General features: G+C 37.7%; 2 protein-coding genes and 1 pseudogene across 8 annotated transcripts; 1 reads left to right on the forward strand and 2 right to left on the reverse strand.

The window, feature by feature from the left end:
• Positions 1–126: 126 nt before the first annotated feature.
• Positions 127–6,651, forward strand: LOC112203599 (annotated as a pseudogene).
• On the reverse strand, positions 6,471–9,101 carry LOC112203600. Its single transcript, XM_024344540.1, has 8 exons — positions 9,047–9,101; positions 8,720–8,850; positions 8,476–8,566; positions 8,078–8,209; positions 7,597–7,631; positions 7,404–7,458; positions 6,762–6,827; positions 6,471–6,612 (listed from the first exon to the last, which is right to left on the reverse strand). Exons 1-7 carry the CDS (start codon positions 9,099–9,101, stop codon positions 6,805–6,807), a joined length of 522 nt encoding a protein of 173 aa, XP_024200308.1. The 3' UTR covers positions 6,471–6,612; positions 6,762–6,804.
• A 5,055-nt stretch (positions 9,102–14,156) lies between these two features.
• On the reverse strand, positions 14,157–18,613 carry LOC112202638. Of its 7 annotated transcripts, none has more exons than XM_040506716.1 (8): positions 18,290–18,612; positions 18,064–18,197; positions 17,869–17,911; positions 16,443–17,469; positions 15,790–15,907; positions 15,403–15,707; positions 14,712–15,044; positions 14,157–14,617 (listed from the first exon to the last, which is right to left on the reverse strand). In XM_040506716.1, exons 6-8 carry the CDS (start codon positions 15,438–15,440, stop codon positions 14,161–14,163), a joined length of 828 nt encoding a protein of 275 aa, XP_040362650.1. In that variant the 5' UTR covers positions 15,441–15,707; positions 15,790–15,907; positions 16,443–17,469; positions 17,869–17,911; positions 18,064–18,197; positions 18,290–18,612; the 3' UTR covers positions 14,157–14,160. The 7 variants fall into 7 exon arrangements, with proteins under 7 accessions (XP_040362650.1, XP_040362649.1, XP_040362651.1 ...); XM_040506715.1 differs by having other exon boundaries at positions 16,443–16,899; positions 17,163–17,911; positions 18,290–18,611; XM_040506717.1 differs by having other exon boundaries at positions 16,443–17,911; positions 18,064–18,181; positions 18,290–18,613.
• Positions 18,614–21,325: the final 2,712 nt, after the last annotated feature.

The following is a 21,325-nucleotide window of genomic DNA, read 5'->3' on the forward strand; positions in this document are numbered from 1 at the left end:
TAATTCTGACATATCGCACACCAGATCAGAATTCTAGGGACGAGACTAGCTAGACATTTCTATACGCAGGAAGAAAAATGCGCGCAAGTCTAGGTCATATATACGTACAAGAGCCCAATTTGGATCTATCTTGGAACTTCATTGACAGGTATGATTCACTTAGAGGAAATGAAACAACTTGGTAGAATAAGGAAGGAAGATCATAAACAATAAGTTCTCTATAAACAACATGGTTCTACTCGGTAAAAAGTTGGAGCAATGATCGTTATAACTAATATGTGTTTATCAAATCCAAGCAAGCTTAAGCTCAAGCTCGTCAAGCCAAGCGAAGCTCAAACACTACTAATTAAGCTCAATCAAGGACTTATCTAGAAATCCGGAATGAACCAAAACTATTTTAGACCAACAGATGCCATCCGTTTGCCTTCATTCTAGTTGCATAGACTAGTTAACCTTTATTCAGATGCATAAACCAAGGCTTAATATTATTATTCATCCCCCATGCTACATAGTTTGCCTTTCAACAAAATTTCAGCCATTGTTTGCAACATAGAACTGGATTTCCCTATCAAAATCTTGTGATGATATTCTTAATCAGCTTCTGCAGCGTGGTGTTTCCCCAGACCAGCTTTACGATACCATTTGCAAGCAGGTTGGTCCTTTTCCTTCTATCCTTTGGCTTGATTTGTATGCCTAGACAGAAAATAGTGGGGAAAATATGTCACATGTTGTTTAGGTTTCTGTAAAAGATAAAACTGAACCAATTAAATGATCTTGTTTTAATGAGCTCAAGTTGTTGCTTCATTGATGTTGCCTCGTTTTATCAGCACACTGTTGAACATAAGGTGTGTGTGTGTGTGTGTATTTCTACTGTTGTTGAGTCATTAGATGTCTTGTTCTCAACCTTAAATTCTTCTTGCTGCAGGAGGTCAGATTGTTCTTACTGCACATCCTACACAAATTAATCGCGGAACCTTACAATACAAACATATCAGACTTTCTGTGAGCGGCTAGTGACTTTGCTCAATTTTCAGGATGTTGAACATTATGATTAAAAGACATGTTGAAAATTTGTTTAGACTAATAATATCAAGTTACTTGCAGCATCTTTTAAATTTAAGAGACCGACCTGATCTTACTAGTGAAGACAGAGATATGGTGATTGAAGATCTGGTATTGTTTTTCCAACCTTATTCTCTTCTTCCAAAACCACTTTACTGGGGCGAGGGGGACTGCATCTTAATGACATTGATATAGTGGATATTCTCTAGTTTTCTTTATGTTTATATGTTACTCTTGCTTTTATAGGTGCGAGAGATAACTTCTGTATGGCAAACAGATGAGCTTAGGCGCCATAAACCCACGCCAGGTGATGAAGCTAGGGCAGGTAAACCACTTCAACTTTAGATTCATTGATATTCATATGCTTTGGCTCTTTGAAATCGTGTGCATCTCTTACAGACAAAATAAAATTGTATATATTGTTTACCACAGGTTTGAACATTGTGCAGCAGTCCCTTTGGAAAGCTGTGCCTCATTATTTACGTTGTGTCAGCGATGCTTTAAAGAAGGTTTGTCTTCAAATTTGTTTCTGGGATTGATCTGTTTCCAGTTCTTTATATGCAGATACTACCTTCTGTCTTTCTATACTTTTTCTTATAATCTTTTCTTAATTATTTATCAGCACACTGGAAAACCACTTCCATTTTTGCACACCAATCAGGTATGGGTCTTGGAGAGGGGAGGTTGATCGAGATGGAAATTCCAATGTGACAGCAAAGGTACTCATGGGTCTTATTGATATTTTATTCGTAAATCTTCTCCTAATGGTATTATTTACTCTCTTAAATCTTGGAGAGGCCTTTCATGTCAACAAAAGACCTGAAGCATGAACTAATCATAACTTTGGCATATATTAAATCTCTGTTATACATTACTTAGTTTACTGTATTGGTAATGGTGTTGGTAATTCATGGGGCAGTAAATCATGTTTGGAGGGGAATAAAACAAGCCCTGATACTTAGAATCAATTACTTAACTGTACGGAGACATTGATGGATAAGCATGACTTAGTTGTGTAAAGTTTTAGACCATCAGTTTAACCTTCATTTCTGCTATCCCTTCCCTGTTCTTTTCTTTGGGGTATGAGAGAGGTTTCAGTTTTAAGGATTCCAGTTTGCTGCCAGATTTCATGATTAGATTGCAAACTTAAAATTATTGTTTATGTAGAATTTATAATGCTGTCAGACTGTCTAGTTCTTCTACACAATTATATCAATTTGCCTCTTTCTATTGCTTCAGGTCACAAAAGATGTCTCGCTTTTATCTAGGTGGATGACTATTGATCTCTATATTCAAGAAGTGGATAGCCTGAAATTTGAACTATCCATGAATAGGTGCGGCGATATCTTGTCAAAACTGGCACAAGAGATTCTAGATCACAGTATGACATATTGCAGTTATTTTCAGTGGTCATTAATATTGGCTGCTTGGTATCATGTGGTGACTATCAAAGCATAGCGTCCATTGTTTTTCTTTGACAATTTCCTTAACAGGTTACTCCCATGTTTCTGATTTTTTTATTTTTTTATTGCTTGAACTTTAGTTTGAGGGGCTGGGATTATGTTGTTCTGAGAGTCGGATCTTATTAATAGAACAATTGTAAATCTCTAGATCACTTCTGTGTATGCAGAATAAAAAACGTTGAAAGACAGATGAACACTCTTACTTTATGTTCTGCCAGGCAGGATACACCAGATGGTTAATTAGTGAAAGTAATTGAGTGAAAAAACTGTAGTCATAATTTACAAAATTCTATGTGTTTTATCTACCTGTGGGAATTTGACTTCTCTTACCCCAACTCTTCTATGCGTAAGTACACACTGATCATCTCTCCTGATTTCTTAAGGTTTCAATTTATTTTTAATAGATGATGAATATACTTGTGTATCAATTTATAATGTTTAACGTAATTGAAATTCTCTCTCTTCAGAATCTGCATCTGAGGATCACCAGAGTTGGGATCATCAGTGTTATAATAGGAATCTGGTAAAGCAACATGCTGCAGCACTTCCAACACAACTTCCAGCTAGAGCTGATCAACCCTCTTGCACTGGTGAACATCCGATTATCCTCTTAAAACTACTTTTTTAAGAAAAAAATTATAAAAAAAATGGAGGATCTCGAAAGTTGTGATACTTTATATTATTTTCATATGCTGCCATGCTGCCATCCTTATTGCATAAATGAGAACTTGCTCAAGTATGTTACAAATAGAACTGACGTCAGTTCCAAAGAAGGTAGTGCGTATCACATGAACCCTTGTAGTTATTTCCTTTTCAAATGTGGAGGGAATCAATTTTCATAAATAAAATCTTAATTTAGCTGTATTATAGTAAGCTAGGCTTTCTTTCCACCTAGAATCTCTATTAGCAGTTAATTTTTTTATTTTTTTCTCTTTGATTGTTTGCCTTCCTGAAGTGTTTATTTATTAGTATTCCATGACCAATGGTACTCATGGCTTCTAAGTTCTTATAAACTTCCTCTTCATGCAGAATGCAATTTTGGTCATTCTCACTATATCAGAATTGAAATGTTGGTCATTTTAACTGAAGATTGCATTGGGGCAGGAATCTGTTAGACATGCTCAAACACTTGATGCAATTACCAAATATTTTGATATGGGCAGTTGGGCACATACAGTGAGTGGGATGAAGAAAAGAAACTGGAATTTCTAACAAGAGAGCTCAAAGGAAAAAGACCGGTAGTCCCACCTAGCATGGAGGTAAAGTAGTAGTGTTAGGACTTGGGATTACTATGCTCTGAAGTTCAGAATAAGTTACTTCTACCCGAATTTTTGGGGAAAAAAAAAATCTGACAAGAATTCTTTGCTATATATCTTATGTGTCTCTTCATTACAACAATTAAATGAAATTATGGTAGTCATTATTTACTACAGGGAATGAACTTTAAATAAGCAAAAGTTGATCCAGCATGATGGTTGAGTTGTTTACTATTCCCGAAAGTTTAAGCTGTTAGGATTAAGGTTAACAATTTGTTTTATACTCTCAAACTCACTTCATAGCATGCGTTCAACTTAATTGGGAGGTTTTGCAATTGCAAGAATTCCAACGCAGGATCTTCTTTGCTGATAGGAAAGAAAGTCTTGGTTTACCACGTTTGGCCAAAATCTTCAACTATGAAGGTGTGTTCAACAACTGTTTATACCTAGCAAATTCAAAGAGAAATGTAGATTTGAAAATAGAATTTGTAAAGTACTTGCTCTAAAAATATGGAAATATAGTTCTGCGGAACCCAAATCCATTTTTCATAGATGGATGGCTAAATTTTGGAATTTACTCCTAAAATGGATATTAGGTCAGCTTTAAGGTGTTATTTTCAAGAATCAAACTAAGGTCCTTCAAATTGAAGATGTCTCTGTTTGACTTGATCCACCCAAGGGGGTAAGAAATAGGGAGGAAAAGAAACCATAGAAATGAGAGAATTACTAATGTGGGTTTCAAAAATGCAACCTTTTCCTGTTATTACTGTGATGATGTGAGAGTCATGCATCTCCTCATCAACTTCTGATGTTAAAGTACTGGATACCTTCCGCATTGCTGCTGAGCTAGGGAGTGATTCGCTTGGAGCATATGTGATTTCTATGGCTTCTTACATATAGCATACGACTTTCATTATTGATGCGTATTCCAGCTCTCCATTTACAAAGCTAAGGAACTTGATTTTCCAACTGCAAAGTTTCTATACATGGATTGTTTGTTAAAATTGATAAAATACTACCATCTACATTGTAATTGGCAGGCAAGTGACATCCTTGCTGTGGAGCTTTTGCAAAAAGATGCACGACTTGCCGTTAGTGGACAGATAGGAAAGCCATGTCCTGGTGGAACGTAAGTATGGCCTCTATGTTGATACTGCTAGATTAAATGTTCCTTCTTTAGTTACATTCTTCCTGTATGTTTATTAATGTTTTACATGGCATCTTATATTTGCACTTCATTTATTCATTGGATTACTTCTCTAGATTTACAGAAAATGATGGTAATTTTCACAATACTATAATTTTGTTAATTCATGTACACATCAAATGGAGCTGTAGTTGTTAAGCACCTTTATGATCCATCTTGATTCCCCATTGCACAGAAAATAGATAGGGTTTGTATTAAAAGGTGGTTTCTTCTCCAATTAAATTTCTGTTACTTGCTATGGATCACCTCATACTTATGTAGGTTACTTATCATCTTTGACTTTTTTGGGTAAGATATTAAAGTAGGAAGGGGAAGACTGAAATTTCATTTTCTTAAACCGGGAATTAAATTAAAGGCTGTAAGTTTTTCATTACTGATGTTAAAATTGCAATTACACTATATACAAACTGAGTTTTCATACATCTTGGAACAGGCTGCGTGTGGTTCCTTTGTTTGAAACTGTAAAGGACTTGAGAGGAGCTGGCTCAATGATCAGGAAATTATTGTCCATTGATTGGTACAGGGAGCACATCATCAAGAACCATAATGGGCATCAAGAGGTATCTATAGAAGCACATTTTGAATTCTACTGAATCTCATGGAGCTTACAAAGTTATATTGAACAGGTGATGGTTTGATAATCTGATTCTGGATGCAGGGCGTTTTACTGCTGCCTGGGAACTTTACAAAGCTCAAGAGGATGTTGTAGCTGCATGCAATGAGTATGATATCAAAGTTACCCTGTTTCATGGGAGAGGAGGAAGTATTGGTCGTGGAGGGGGTCCTACATATCTTGCCATTCAGTCCCAGCCGCCTGGCTCTGTGAATCTGTGATGGTAACCTTTTTGTTTTGCACTCACCAATCTGCTCCATCTTAATTTGATTGTTTTCAATTTTCATGGTTTTGAAATGTTTGAAAAGGAGAAGTATTCACCAATTGGCAAGTTAACAGTTCCTTGTGAAAAGTATAAGAGATCAGATAAGAAAATCTGCAAATATCAATAGAAAAACTCATACATCAAACAATTTTGTCACAAAATTTTGCTAATTACTTTTACAAAGCCTTAAGAAATAGAATAATATTTCCTAACAAAATGATGACGAAACTAATGCCAAAAGTTGAAATCTTGAAATATTCAGGTTGCATCATTCCAGAACATCTTCAGCGAGTAAGGCACTTGATGAATTGGTGGCGGCGGCTGCACGTAGGAAGGATTCTGCTGTTGGTACTGAGGCTGCGGCTGCATGTAGGAAGGATGAAGTTGTTGGTACGGAGGTTGCGGCTGCTCAAAGAATGGTTGATAGTGCTCATAGCAAGGCTGCGGCTGCTTGTAGGAAGGATGAAGTTGTTGGTAATGAGCCTGCGGCTGCTGAAAGGATGGTTGATATTGCTCTTAGCAAGGCTGAGACATCATTTGTTGGTAAGAATGTTGTTGCTGCTGCTGCTGCATACAAGGAACATAAAAGACCAAATTTGTATGGGTTTTTCTGCTCACACGTGGCAAGTTAAGAGTAAGTGTGGCTCACACACACTCACCCTGAGTGTGAACCTAGCACTCCCCTTTGATTCATATGCGATCTTCATAATCAGCTTATATTCATTTGGATCCAACGGATATTGTTCCTATTTGAAGCAATGATATAACATGTCACAACTCTATTACAGAGTAGTAGCTCGCTTGTTTAGTAAAAGCCTAAACTTGAAATATAAATGAAAATTATAGAAACATATGATTGCAATGAAAGTCAAGTGGTTGAAAAGAAGCTACTTACCTGGTCTTCTTTCAGACTTGTATCTACAGGCGTTGGACCTGTTTCAATGTCCCTTGGAGATTTTGCCTACTAGAAGCGATGATGTCAAATGTCAAACTCAAGTACAGAGTACTAGCTCACTTGTTTGATAAAAACTTAGAATCAAAGTATATCTTGAAATTTTTCTCAAAAAAAAAAAAGTATATCTTGAAATAGTAAAAACATATGATTGTAATCAAGAAAAGAAGCTATCAACCTGGTCTGTTTTAGACTTATTTCTATTGGCGTTGGACGGTTGGAGTTAATTAACTGAAGGTTGTTGCTTTTGAACTAAAAGGATCAATAGAGTTAATTAACTGAATAGCCAAAATTATTGTTCAGCCTCAAACATGAATTTAACAATTATCTTAAAATGAGATATAACTGAGGACTTTTCAGATTCCAGAAAAACGAATACTGACAATGATTATGAAAAGTAAAAGCAACTGCAGCACCAACAAATATGGTTGAGAACATTGAAAATCCAACATCTCCCAGGGTATGATATCAGCAGCTCTTCTCAGAAAAAGAAAAAAAAGGAAGCATATGACAACAAGAGATCATGATCATCTTTATTGTACTTGTAAAATTTAAAAGTCTATGGTCTGGAGCGCTGGAACTCACCTCTAAACCAGTCTCCAGCTCCTCCAGCAATGTCATAAACTGAGACAGCACCTTCCTGACTTTGAAAAGAAATCAGGAACTAGAAATTATATATGAGAAGTTTAACTTGGATACAGAATTTTGAAAGTAGAATGACTGAATCAACTACAAAAAAGTGAGGGCACTAGTATTTGAGGACAAAACAAATTCTCACCTGGATATTCCTTGTAGTTACAGCCTTTGCCATGTCTGTGAAGACCAAATTTCCCACTCAAACACTCAAACATAATAATTATCACTTACAAGCAATAGAATCATTTGAGCACCATGACCCCCTAATAGTCAGAAGTAAAGGTGAAAAGCTATGAACGCAATGCACATGTATATCATGTATATATGGAAGTGCATCATCTGTAAATGATATAATTAATTTCTTAACCACATGTAAATGAAAATTTTCCTTTCAATTTTCAGAAACTACATCAAATAAAAGAAGACGAACAATCTTTTCAAAAAAAAAAAAAAAGAACAAGAACAATTGGGCAAGAATTGTGCTAAAACAACAACTGACTCCTCAAAATTTGAACTTTAAAGAGTAAAGGTGTTCCCAATGTTGGAAAAAAGGGAAGAAAAACCAAAACAAAAACAGAAATGTAACTTTTCCTATTTGTTAAGTAGAAGACAAAGGCTGTTACCTGCTATGGCATTTACAAATGTCTTCATTTGAAAGCTGCTGCTTCCATCATTCTTTGCCAATGGTGCAAAATCTTGGCAAACATTCTGTGTAGAATGGCCCTCCAGCGCTCCAATGGGCACCATATATCTACCTTAAAGATAAAAATTTTGAGGAACAATTGTGCTAGATTGTATTAGTGTATCCACACATTGAATCTATACTAACATATAAAATCAAGAACACCACTTAAAATAATCAAAACGCCAGCATACTTAAAAAACATACAACAACAAAATTCAACCTTAACTTCCAAAAAAAACGATTCCTTTATGTTATTGGAAAACGAACCTCAGAATAGCTAAACAAACATAATAGATTCTCAGCCAAATATCACATGCAGAATCATAATCTACTGACCATGACTAGTTTTGCGGCCATGCTTCCAGCTTGAAATGGAGAAAGAATTATCAATGCTGTAACTGCCGCAATGGTTGATAGCCAAATTCATCTATAGAATTATCACAGAAAACAAAAATGAAGTATTAAGAGACATTATTTCAGCTTTGTTTCTCATTAGAGGCTTCAGGCAGAGAACAGAACAGGCCACAACCCAGTAAAGGTAACCACTGGAAGAAACTACAGGATTGAAGATTTGCTTTACCTGGACTTGGGAGTTTGGATTTGCTTCACAAAGCAGCAGAGAAAAGCAAGCTATGGCAACCGGTGGAACACTGTTAACCAAGATAACGTCGTCAATGGTCAAAGTGTTGTAAAAAATATGAGATGGAATTCCTGTAAAAATAAAACACAGAATAATATGGTAATATCTTGGGAAATAAAAATAATAATATAGATAGAAAATAAAATAAAGTTAGAAAATAATATAATATATAGATTTTTATATAGGAAAACTTATCGAGTCGAGGCATGCAAGCACACTGTCCTAAGAGAAGATTCGTCCCCTACTGCACATGGTTGAATGACGAACTTCCCCTAAGATACAACAACTCTTCGAGCTCCGTCGTGCAGCTAAGAAGCCCCATTGAACCTTTATCACCCTTGCACTCAAAACGGTGTATAAGTAAAGTATGCATATGTATAGTTTGTAAGAATATCTTTAGTAGAGGTATTTGGCTAGAGTGGTTGCATTATGGTGGATTATACCGTCATGTATACCCTCATTATCCGACAATCTAAACTCCCACACATGTGCATGTTTCATATCTCACCATATGCCTTCCAACCATAGCCACATACCCTTATATAGAGCACACTTACCATACCATCAATAACCTCATTAACCATATAACGGTCAAATAATAATTATATATTTAAAACATAAAACCGTTAAACCATAAATAGAGAAATAAACACAAAATAAAAATAACCCCCAAAATAAATAAAATATATTTTAATTTTAAATCATAAAATTTCCAACACAAAGCATACGGGCTTAGGCCTCATCAAAAAGCCCGCGGATCAAGTGGGCCGATGGAGGCCCGCCGGCCCTGAGGGCTTTTAGCCCGGCCCGGCCCGTCAAAAAACCCGCAAAAGCCCGCCTCGGTGGGCTGAGGGCCGGCCCGCCAAAAGCCCGCAAAAACCCGGCCCGGCCCGTAGGCCTGGCCCGCCAAAGGTCCGCTAGGCCCGGCCCGTAAAAGCCCGTAAAATATTATATATATATATATGTGTGTGTGTGTGTGTGTGTGTGTGTAGATATGTGTGTGTGTGTTTATAAATATATATATACACACACTCACACATAGATATATATTTGTGTGTGTGTTTATATATATATATATATATATATATATATGTATGTGTGTGTGTGTGTGTGTGTTATATATATATAGAAAAGATATATATACATTACCGCATAATAAATATATATATAGATATATATTATATGTGTATGTGTGTTTATATATATGTATATATATTTATATATGTGTGTGTGTGTGTTTATATATATATAGAGAGATATATATATATATATATATGTGTGTGTGTGTGTGTGTGTTTATATATATATATATATGTGTGTGTGTGTGTGTGTGTGGAAGTTCTTATACTTCTATTATTCTATATAGAATATGTGCATATATATATATATTCTACATATCGGTTGACCAATTCGATCGGATTCGAAAATATGGTGAAATTGGCTAAATTTTGTACCACACTCATAATTTATTGTAATAAACTCATCCAACGGTCGGTTTTTCCATTTTCTTTGAATTGATATGGGTTGCTCTTTGGAGTATATGATATATAAATATAGGTTTATAAGAGTAACTAAGTTTGACCTAGTTGATCGAATTCGAAACGATAACCAAATTGGCTGAATTTTCTACAACCACCATAAAACATTACAATCTCTCAATCGAGCGGTTGGTTTCTCTGAATTCATTTTCCACTTCATGATTGCTTTAGAATGAACCTAAACAATTTAAATACAATGAATATGTCATACAACTTTAGGAGGAAAATTGGTATAGACCAATGTGTTTGTAATTAAAATTAATTTTTTTTATCTTATGTCCACGCACATCCATTGATGGAATATATACAAACGTGATGTGAAAAAATAAGCACGTTTCGAGGTTGTCACGGCATCGGTCAACCAATAAAACATATAAGTGTCTACGGTTGACTAATCCGATCGGATTCGAAAATATGGTGAAATTGGCTAAATTTTTACCACACTCATAATTTATTGTAATAAACTCATCCAACGGTCGGTTTTTCCATTTTCTTTGAATTGATATGGGTTGCTCTTTGGAGTATATGATATATAAATATAGGTTTATAAGAGTAACTAAGTTTGACCTAGTTGATCGAATTCGAAACGATAACCAAATTGGCTGGATTTTCTACAACCACCATAAAACATTACAATCTCTCAATCGAGCGGTTGGTTTCTCTGAATTCATTTTCCACTTCATGATTGCTTTAGAATGAACCTAAACAATTTAAATACAATGAATATGTCATACAACTTTAGGAGGAAAATTGGTATAGACCAATGTGTTTGTAATTAAAATTAATTTTTTTATCTTATGTCCACGCACATCCATTGATGGAATATATACAAACGTGATGTGAAAAAATAAGCACGTTTCGAGGTTGTCACGGCATCGGTCAACCAAAAAAACATATGAGTGTCTACGGTTGACTAATCCGATCGGATTCGAAAATATGGTGAAATTGGCTAAATTTTTTACCACACTCATAATTTATTGTAATAAACTCATCCAACGGTCGGTTTTTTCATTTTCTTTGAATTGATAGGGGTTGCTCTTTGGAGTGTATGATATATAAATATAGATTTATAAAAAATTAGTGTCTTTAAAAATTTATTTATCAATAAATTAGTATCTATATATAAATATGGATTTTTTTGGGTACAATATAGTTATATAGATATGTTATCTTTGGTTGTATTTGATCATTATCCATTGAATTTCCAAAGCTTGATTAAAAAAAAAAAACTTGTGTCTTTAAATATTTATTTATAAATAAAGCCCGCAAGGCCCGGCCCAAAAAAGCCCGCAAGGCCAAGCCCGGCCCGGCCCGAAAAAGCCTGCAAGGCCCGCTTTATATGGACGGGCTTGGATCCTTTGATTTTTAATAAAGCCCGGCCCGGCCCGGCCCGCAATTATTTAAAAATATAGCAAGGCCCGGCCCGGCCGGCCCAAGCCCGCTATGAATGGGCCGAGCCCGGCCCGTTGACGACCCCTAACGGGCTTGCTTCACAGATTTGTTGGATTTATCGGGTTCATGGGAGACTGCAGCATATAGATAAGGCCTTGAGGGACAACGCAAGAACTTGGTCATTTTACCACGTCACATAGTCATTTCATTTGGTACTTAAACTTTGCAACAATATTTGGGATCTCAAACAATGTTCTCAATCATCTAGGGAGAATTGTCATTTTCAAATCTCTCACTTTCTCTAATTTTCACTTTGTAACGTAGGCACGTAGCGTTATGATCGGAACATGGACTTGGTTGAAGTTCACGTATTGATCCTTATTTGCACAATGAAATGGTCAACACTGCAAACCTATGGAAGATACTTCGCTGACCATACCTGGTCAGCTTTGGCTGACCATAACCACTAAGTGGGAGACACGTGTCCCCTTAAGCCAATTAAGCCTTCTACACGCGTTCGATCCCGTCGGTGGCGCTGTGCTTCATGACGGGGATGGAGGTGGAGTAAGCAAGCATAGTACTGCTGCGAAGCAGGGTAGTACCCCGGAGGAGGATTTGCCGTTGCCGGAGACGTGCCGTTACCGGAGACAAGTAAGGAGATATCTCGATCCGCAGTGTAGACTTTGATTGAGAGGGTGGGTGCGGTGGTGGTGACTAGAAACCCGCGATAGGGAGTGGAGAAGGGGTTGAAGATTAAGGAGGAGGAGGAATGAGGTTTGGGGATGGTCAGCTTGGTCGGGGTGAGCAGCCGATAGGGAATGGAGAAGAGAGAAGGAGAACAGGAGAGGAAGAAGGAGAACAGCAAGAGAGGGGCCCAAAAATACACGTGTTGGACCCTGAGTGGAGTTGGTCAGGACGGGCTGCCCATGGCTGGTCAGCCAAGTATTGTCCCAAACCTATTATGGCTTGCCTTTTTTGGTACAGTTGTCCTTAAATACTTTTCTACGACAACAGAGCTAACAAGCCCATTAATATATTGCACAATGAATATAGGCACGGCCAGCTTAAAGAATTTGAGAGCTCAAAGAAAAATAAATCCGCGGATTTTGAGAATAAAAAAGTTCAGTATTTTGTTGAATTAAGGTTACTCCAAAAATTTAACAAAAGTATACAGAGCAAATTTTGTTACTAAAAGGTTAAAGGGAGGTGTGAAGGTATAGGAAATCATATAAGAAGATTTTGAGATATGAATAGAAAAACTCATAGTATAATTATCATCCAATACAAACCCCAGGAGAGCGACTTCTCTCTCACCCTACTTCGACGGCGCCCATGCCTTTTGCCTAGTCTCCTCTCATTCGCACCCCTAAGTCTCTCCTTCCCTCAGCCCTATGGTCTCTATCGACGCTGTCACGGCGCCCACCGCCTTCTCTAGGCTGCTTTCAGGGAGATCATCATCCCCTCCACATCATTGCTTATCTCGACAGACGTGCCATTTAGATCGCGTCCATTCTCCTTGTGAGGGATGTTGGATTGTGCGTCGCTTGGCAGCCCTAGCTGCGTTGGTAGGTTTGCGCAGCTTTCGGCCTCGACCACGACGGGGAAGGCTTCATGGCCAATCCTGTCTTCTGGGGTGGAAATTTTGGATCAGGGTAGGATTTGTAGGCACTCTGGTTCTGCAGACACCGGTGGTGTCGTTGGGCTGGTCAAAGGTTATTCCTTTGTTCATCAGCCAAGGCGTGCTGCAGTTGACGGAGTTGAAGAGGCCGCTGGAGAAGGTGGAGATCTGCATCGGGGTACCCTGCTCATGGGTGTCCAGATCAATATGGGTTTGGGCCAAAATCCGAGCCCAGCAGTTGGGCCTGCATTTCCCATGGGTCTGGATTTGGGACCCAGGAGACCTTCTATCTGGTTGCTGGTTAAGTTTTACTACTTGTAATATTTTGGGTGTGCTGTTCTTACTCTTTGGTAAATTGATCATTTCTATATTCTATGAAGAGTTTCAGTACAATCACGTTGTGAGTACCACAATTGAGTGTCTTGGCGAGCAGTGTGTTTTAGGCTGGGATGAATTTAATTTTGATTGGTCTACCAATTCCTTGCATACCCAAATTGCAGATATTGATGATTTGCTCCACAAATCTCAAGGTCATGACAATGGTGTTATTATTGGTAATTATCTTGAGGAGGTTGAGATTTTATCTTCAGTTTTTGCAAAGTTCTCTATTAGTGCTTTAGGGAAATGTTTTATTGTAAACGGACAAATTGTTGGTGTAGTACACCTTCTAATTTGTTCTCCTTTAGCTCTATGGTCAAGCCGAATTTGGCATTTATATGCTCCCAACCTCACGTGGGATGCCCTCTTGAGCGATTTATATCGCTAATTCAATGAATTCTCTTCTTTCAAAAAAAAAAAAAAAAATCATCCAATAATTTTTTCACCAGACTTTGCTAATTATTTCTACCAAGCCTTAAGAAATAGAAAATATTTCCTAAAAAAATGATGCCGAAACTAAATTGCCAAAAGTTGAAATCTTGAAACATTTGGGTTGCATCATTCCAGAACATCTTGAGCGAGTAAGGCACTTGATGGATTGGCGGCGGCTGCTGCATGTAGGAAGGATTCGGCTGTTGGTACTGAGGCTGCTGCTGCACGTAGAAAGGATGAAGCTGTTGGTACAGAGGCTGTGGCTGCTGAAAGGATGGTTGATAGTGCTCGTAGCAAGGCTGCAACGTCGTCTGTTGGTAAGAATGTTGTTGCTGCTGCTGCATACAAGGCACATTTGGTGACGATGGTCCAACTTGAGTATGAAGATGAGGCACCTGATCAGGTGTCACACAATGAACGCAACTCGGATAGGTACCAAATCTTCTAAGATGTGTTGTACCACTTTGTGATGACTCCATCCTAGGAAAAAGAATGAGACCGATTATAGGTCCCAAATCCATAGACCAATGCATAGATTTCATATAAATGCGACCAAAGTAAAGAGATTACATACCTTCCATTAGGAAATGCCTGTCTTTCAAGAGTAGTGCACAAAGTAAATATGGAGCTCATACCCAGTGAAAGATTCTCATCGTGGATAAAAAATGCAAGGCCCTCATCATCGATTATCTCCACAGGTTGAGTAGGTAGATTTGATTTATATGCAGTCTTCAGAATCAACTTATATTCATTTGAATCAACTTCCACAACACCACTCACTCTATCAACAAGTTCTTGATACGTAATGTCCTCTGAGATTATTATTCCTTTAGTTTTGCCACCGACATATGTAGAATTCACCCACTCCCCATCATAGTTAACCAAAACTCTAACTTCAATACTCCTGCTGAAAATTAGCAGATAAAGTACACCATGAATAATGAGACAATGAGAAACTAGCTAAATAACTTATGTCTGTTTCATATTGTTTACTTTTGGGCTCAAACACATATACCCCGAACATATATAAACCCAAAACAAAACCCCACTTTACAGTTTATTATAGCTCTGGTATCCCAAACAATAACAGCAATAGTAATGTGGTAGTAAAAATAATTAAAACAAGATTAATGCTAGGTGAACCAAACTAGTAGAAGTCTAGAAGATATTAAAGCATTTTAGTAGCTAAAGAAGACAAACACAAATGATCAATAAGTCTAAAGTTGTGTTACCAAAAGTATCACAAAATTAAAAGTTGAGAGTACCTTCCAGAGGAATTCGGCAATGGATGCTTCAAGTGCATATCGGAAGAAATGCTCTGATCAATAAAATTTTTGAGGTCATCATCATTGATTATCTCCGCAGGATAAGCCGGTGATTTTGATTCATCGATCGTACTGATCTTGATCTCATTTTCATTTGGGCTCCAACAATATGATACAGTTGATCTAGAAGCTCATTATAAGTAATGTCTTCTGAAACCACGATTTCTTCTGAACTACCACCGATGTAGACAGAACCAACCCACTTTCCGCCATAATTAACGCCAAGTCTCAACTCACCCATTTTCCTGAAAACAAAGATACTAAAACAATTAGCAAAACAATTATAATAATTAATTAACATGCATGAAACTGAAAATGATGAATAACCTTTTATTATGATTAGTGATATTTTTCTTGTTCCGCAAACTAGCCTCCCCCTTATATGATTTGTCTCCACTCACCGAAGTATGAGCTTGTTCTTCATATTCTGCAAATGCCTGGCCTTCTGTTGAGACAAAAAAAATATACAATTCCAAAATTTATTCTACCCCAGCAAGTTATGTGGGTGAACACAAAGAAGGAAAAAAAGAAAAAAAAATATAGGCACAAGGCTTCTAGGAGAATACGAAAGTAGGAAAATAAAGATGTATATGTCCCAGCATGCTTCTTCCAAACAGAACACAAATTTCATGTTTGGTCAAATACAAAAAGCAAAGAAGTACAATAGAGATGGGAGTGTAGAAACCAGTACAATTACTATCTCTTCATGTGGATAATTAATTGGTTCATATCTATCTCTAAAAGAAAGGAATTATACAGCTGGTGATATATCTTGCCCGTGCAAGTTGGTGCCAAGGTGGTGTTTGAGACTGATTTAAATTCAAAGTCTCATCCATCACTCCTATAAAGGATACTCTACATCAAAAAGACGGGCAGGACGAAGGACAATAGAAAGAGACCGGGAAGAGCAGAGGGAGAGAAGCCGAGAGAGGAAGAAAGCAAGGAAGAAGAGGGTGAGACTTTCCACCACCGATGGGCACCTTTTCGTTTGCTGTTCTCAATTGATGCGGGTCTCCAGCGATACCGTAGGGTATCAATATCACATATGCTCCAACACGGCGTGCCTTAGGGTGCCGATACTGTCGTTGAGCTCCAGCACGGCGTGCCTTAGGGTGCCGTATTATCCTCGAGCTCTGACACAGCGTGCCTTAGGGTGCCGTATTATCCTCGAGCTCTGACACAGCGTGCCTTAGGGTGTCGATGTCGTCAAGCTCCACCAGGCGTGCCTTAGGGTGCCTATCATCCTCAAGCTCCGACATGGCGTACCTTAGGGTGCCGTATCGTTGTCGAGCTCCGGCGATACCTTCAGGCACCATGTTGGCCCTCCAAATACCAGCGATGGCTGTTGGTCTTTAAAACCCCAGCAACGGTTCCTTGTTCTTTAAAGTTCCAGCAGCACCACAAAACTACTCTGCTCAAAATTGCCTTGACCGAAACCTGCAACAAATCCGCAAGGAATGTCAGTCAAACAGAGTTCAAAAGCACCCATCTCTTCCAATCTTCACCGACTATCATATTGCGTCCAAAAAAATCTGGGCAAAAGAGTCCCTGAAACTTCGACTCTGCTGTCTTGATCTCAAAAACAAGCTTGGTGGGTTTTCTCTCAAAATAAAAGTTAAAGAAGGAAGGGAAAACATATGACCAAAAAGCTACAACAATGCAGTTCAACCTGCCTATTGAAAGATGACGACAAAAATCACCTCTTGGGGAAGATAGTCCAAGACAAGGGGGAAGCTTATTTAAACATGTCTTTGTTACTGCCATGAGTGAAATTAAAAGCAACTGATAAAATAAGAGCCATTATATTTGGCTACTTGTGGTGGTGGCGTTATCAGACAGTTGATGGTGCAAATGCAATGCAATGCCATGTTCATAAAGACCAAAGGCATTGTTTGTACATATCAAAACAATTACAGAAGCCGTTACTTCTGGAGGCAAAGCTTTTTCCCCAAATATAAGGCAAGCTTGAAATATATTCTTTCTCAGTGGTCACTACCGAAGCTCTACCTGCACACCAACATAACAAAATGAGCTAAACAAAAGTCCTGCAAGACCTGTTACAAGTTGCTCTATCAAATCAATAATATAATGAAGTTGCAGCAAAGCTTTGCATTTATATAATGCAGGGCTTTTACGTCAAAATGGTGACCAAGTTATTGAAAGGAAACAAGTTTTGGACTTTGCATATTAACAAAACATGAACAAGATTATCCCTTGCAAAGCTACGTATTGGCTAAGGGAAATGTTTTGTTTAAACTCCTCCAAAAGGTATTGGCACATAAAGAAAAACAAATATAAAATATGAAGGCAATTGCTGGAGATGTATTCTAGCCAAGGAAAACAAAGTCGGATGGAGACAAAGAACATGTTCCTTTATTGATCACAATTGAAAAACAAAAGAAGAACCATTATCACTCTATGTCAGCAAGAACTGTCCCTCCAATAACACCTACAAGCAAAACCAAAGAGAGTTAATCGGTGAAAGCATGGAGTCCAGTTTAATATCTCTTCTTAAAATCAAGCTCCGAATACATGTTATTGGGCTTAAGAAGTACAAGAATTCTTAATCCATTACAGAAAAATGGAGCTTTACATATATACCTGAGTTGTGATCAAAGGCGGGAATTTTGCTACTAATTTGACGGCGATTTGAAGCACACCATTTGTTCAATAAAACGCAGAAGCCAAATCGAACATCAAAAGGTGAAGAAGCAAACTCCTAAGTGGTGAATACCCTGTCAAAATTTACCATAAAGGGTGCATGTCGGCACCTGAGTCTTTGAATTACAAAGCTAGAAGCAAAAAACAAAATGGAGAGGGTCCTCACCCAATTTTTTTCTCACTAAGAAGCGATAAAGCCAATTGCAAGCTTCAATGGTTGAGAAATTCTGTTTTGACAAAGACCCAGGCTCGTCTCCATCTCCAAGTCATGTTGCATCTCCAAATCCATCTCAAAGTCCTTCATCGATTGGCAAAGGTATGCCTTGTTCTGGGAGTATTCAGCTACGCTTCGAGGTCGTCTGGGTTTGGCTAAGAGAAGAAAGAAAGAAAGGGAGAAAAAATGGAACAGCATCTTCCTTGTTGGCGTGAAGTCCTAGCAGCTGGACCTCTGTTTCACTTTGGGCCTCCAAGAAGCTTCCAGCGGCTGCCCATAATAAATCTGGGTGTCCAAAAGAGAAAAAGAAGGTCTCCAGGTTTCAGATGAAAGGTTAAAAGTGCGACTCGGAGTTTACTCGACGCTACAGGTATCCAAATAAAAATTACCCGGACATTGGTTTCGCGAAAAATTCTTCAAAACCCAAAATAAATTTTCTTTTGGAACAAAACCAAGAAAGCTCAAAGCCACAAATTTCTGAACTACAATGGTTTGATCCCTTCACAGGGTATGTAGGCAATCTAGCGACCCACTCGATGCAACCACAAATTCAAATCGAATCCCTGACTCCACTAGTCAAATTCACCCAAACACCAGAAAAAAATCACATCATTCTCAAATTACCCGAAAGCAAATTCAAGGGCATTAAACCCTCACAGATATCTCAAACACAAATCCAAAAATAAATGCGTCATCTGCCCATTGAAATCTCAAATGCTGGAACTACATGTGGTTTGATCCCGCAAGAGTATGTAGGCAATCTGGAATCAAATGATCTAGATGCAACGGTGTCCTAAACACTTTTCCTATCCCAAAAATCTAAGCCCTCCAATGGGTCATTCACCTATTGGAACTCTTGAACTACGAGTGGCTTGATCCCTTCCCGGGTACGTAGGCAACCCATTCCAAAATTCGAGTGCAGCCGCAAAAACAAACAAACACACATTGGTTTCTTTATAAATGGAATCAAAGGGTGTTCTCTTGTAACAAGAGATTGTAATTAAGAGACACATTCTGTCTTGAATGGGTCGAACCCGAAATAATTAAAACTCTATTCTGTTGATGAATATGAGTGAAATTACGTTGGGTGACATTTACACTTTGTGCAATTTTTTTAACCCAACACCTTCATCAAAATTTTATTCTTCTTCCCCACTTTAGATGCTTTTCTGCATTCAAGAATCTTCAAAAGCTCATCCAAGCACCATTTTGAAGAAGCATAGTTTGGTGAAACAATGACAACCCAAACCTTTGATCCCTCAATTGCTGTTTCGATTTGTTTGCGAATGGACATTCCTTTAACAAGATCTTTGTCATCTCTAAAAGTGGAAATTCTGCACTGAATTAATGCATGATCCAAAAAATTCAAGCGGGTATCCTTCCCTCTAAAGCTTAGAAATACATCATGCTTCTGTTGACAAGAAGAAGACCAAGAAGGTGTTGATGCCAGATTTTTAATGGCAGGTTTTGAAAAAGAGGAATACAATTTCCTCCATATCTCATCAACAACTTCTCGAATGAGTTTTGCTTCAGGCCTATACAGTGAACAGACATAAATCGGATAATGTACTTCGATTAGGTTATGGAATAGATAGAATTCTTCATATAATATAATTATATACACTATATCTAGGGTCTTGAACTTATAAGTCCTGCATTCGGTGAATTAGTTTTCATAATTGAATGATAACGTGTGTATGGCAAAAAAAAAAAGACTGATATATTGAGGTGTTTAGCAATTTCCAATAGTTATAAACAAGCAAGTGATCAGTTAGGAGTTAGGTATGACACTCTTTGTTATTTGGTGCATGTATGAATATATTGTAGTTGTAGAGGCGTCTATTATTATTCGAGAGGTCCTCTTGAAGTATATTGTAATAAGGGATTTAAGCACTATGTTCCTCACCCCTCCCCCGGGTGTATTCATCAGTTTCATTAATTAAGGTATGAGGACAGCCGTATAGCTCTTCTTTCAAAAAAAAAAAAAACAATTCAAGCAAGTAAATGATCAATTAGGAGTTGGGACATGTTAAGAAAAGACTACATTTTTTTTTTTGGACCTTAACATATGAATGTTTCTCATATAAGGTTTCTTTCAAGTAATATCTATAATTTTTTGATCTGAAATTAAATTAACTAAATAGTACATATAAATTGCATGTTTGATGTATTCATTTTTGATATAATAAATATCTCACTGTGTAATAGAAGAATGCAATTTCTTTCTTTCCCAAAAAAATGAAAAATATAAGTAACCCAAGGAGTTGATTAAAAAAAAAAAAAAAAGTAACCCTAGGGGATCTTCTTTGTAATTTCTTTCATATTTTCAAAAAAAAAAATGTTAACTAAATATTAATAGATGACAAATAAGGGAAAAAAAAAAAGTAATAATGTAGTGCTTTGAATCCCAGCCAGCGAGATTTGCCAGTTTCCTTAAAGCAGCTCTCCATCTTTCTACTTTTTGTGGATCATCCTTGTACTTTTTCTCATAGTTGGCGAAGGCTTGTGCAAAACTTGCTGTTTGATGTCGCACATCGGATGGCTCAACACCGTAGAATATTGGCAGCACTGTGTTTTGTACATTACTACTATAGTTCGCGGCTTCAAGAAGCTCCGCGAGGTCCTCCAATGCCGTCTCCGACCGTGCCAAACTTTGAGTGACGACATATATATGATTGTTATCGGAAGACAAAAAGAAGCCAATATGAATCTCCGGAAAACGTAGACGTGTATTTATTTTTGGCATCTTGTGACATTGGAGTTTCTGGGGTCGTTGTACTGGTATGGCCATCGGAAGCGGATCCTCTCCTGGACATTCCTTTTACCTGAGTTGCCTAAGCTTTTGATAACAACCCGCCATGTTTCCATAAACACATCTGATGGTTCCTATCCTTTATAGTACTTATTCTATCTTTTGCAGCTTAATCCTACCCCTGAAATAGAACCAAAACATTATCATTCCCTCCCTCCCTCCCATCTGAACCACAT

Source organism: Rosa chinensis, chromosome 5 (assembly GCF_002994745.2).
Source record: "Rosa chinensis cultivar Old Blush chromosome 5, RchiOBHm-V2, whole genome shotgun sequence".
In the NCBI taxonomy this organism is placed as follows: domain Eukaryota; kingdom Viridiplantae; phylum Streptophyta; class Magnoliopsida; order Rosales; family Rosaceae; genus Rosa; species Rosa chinensis.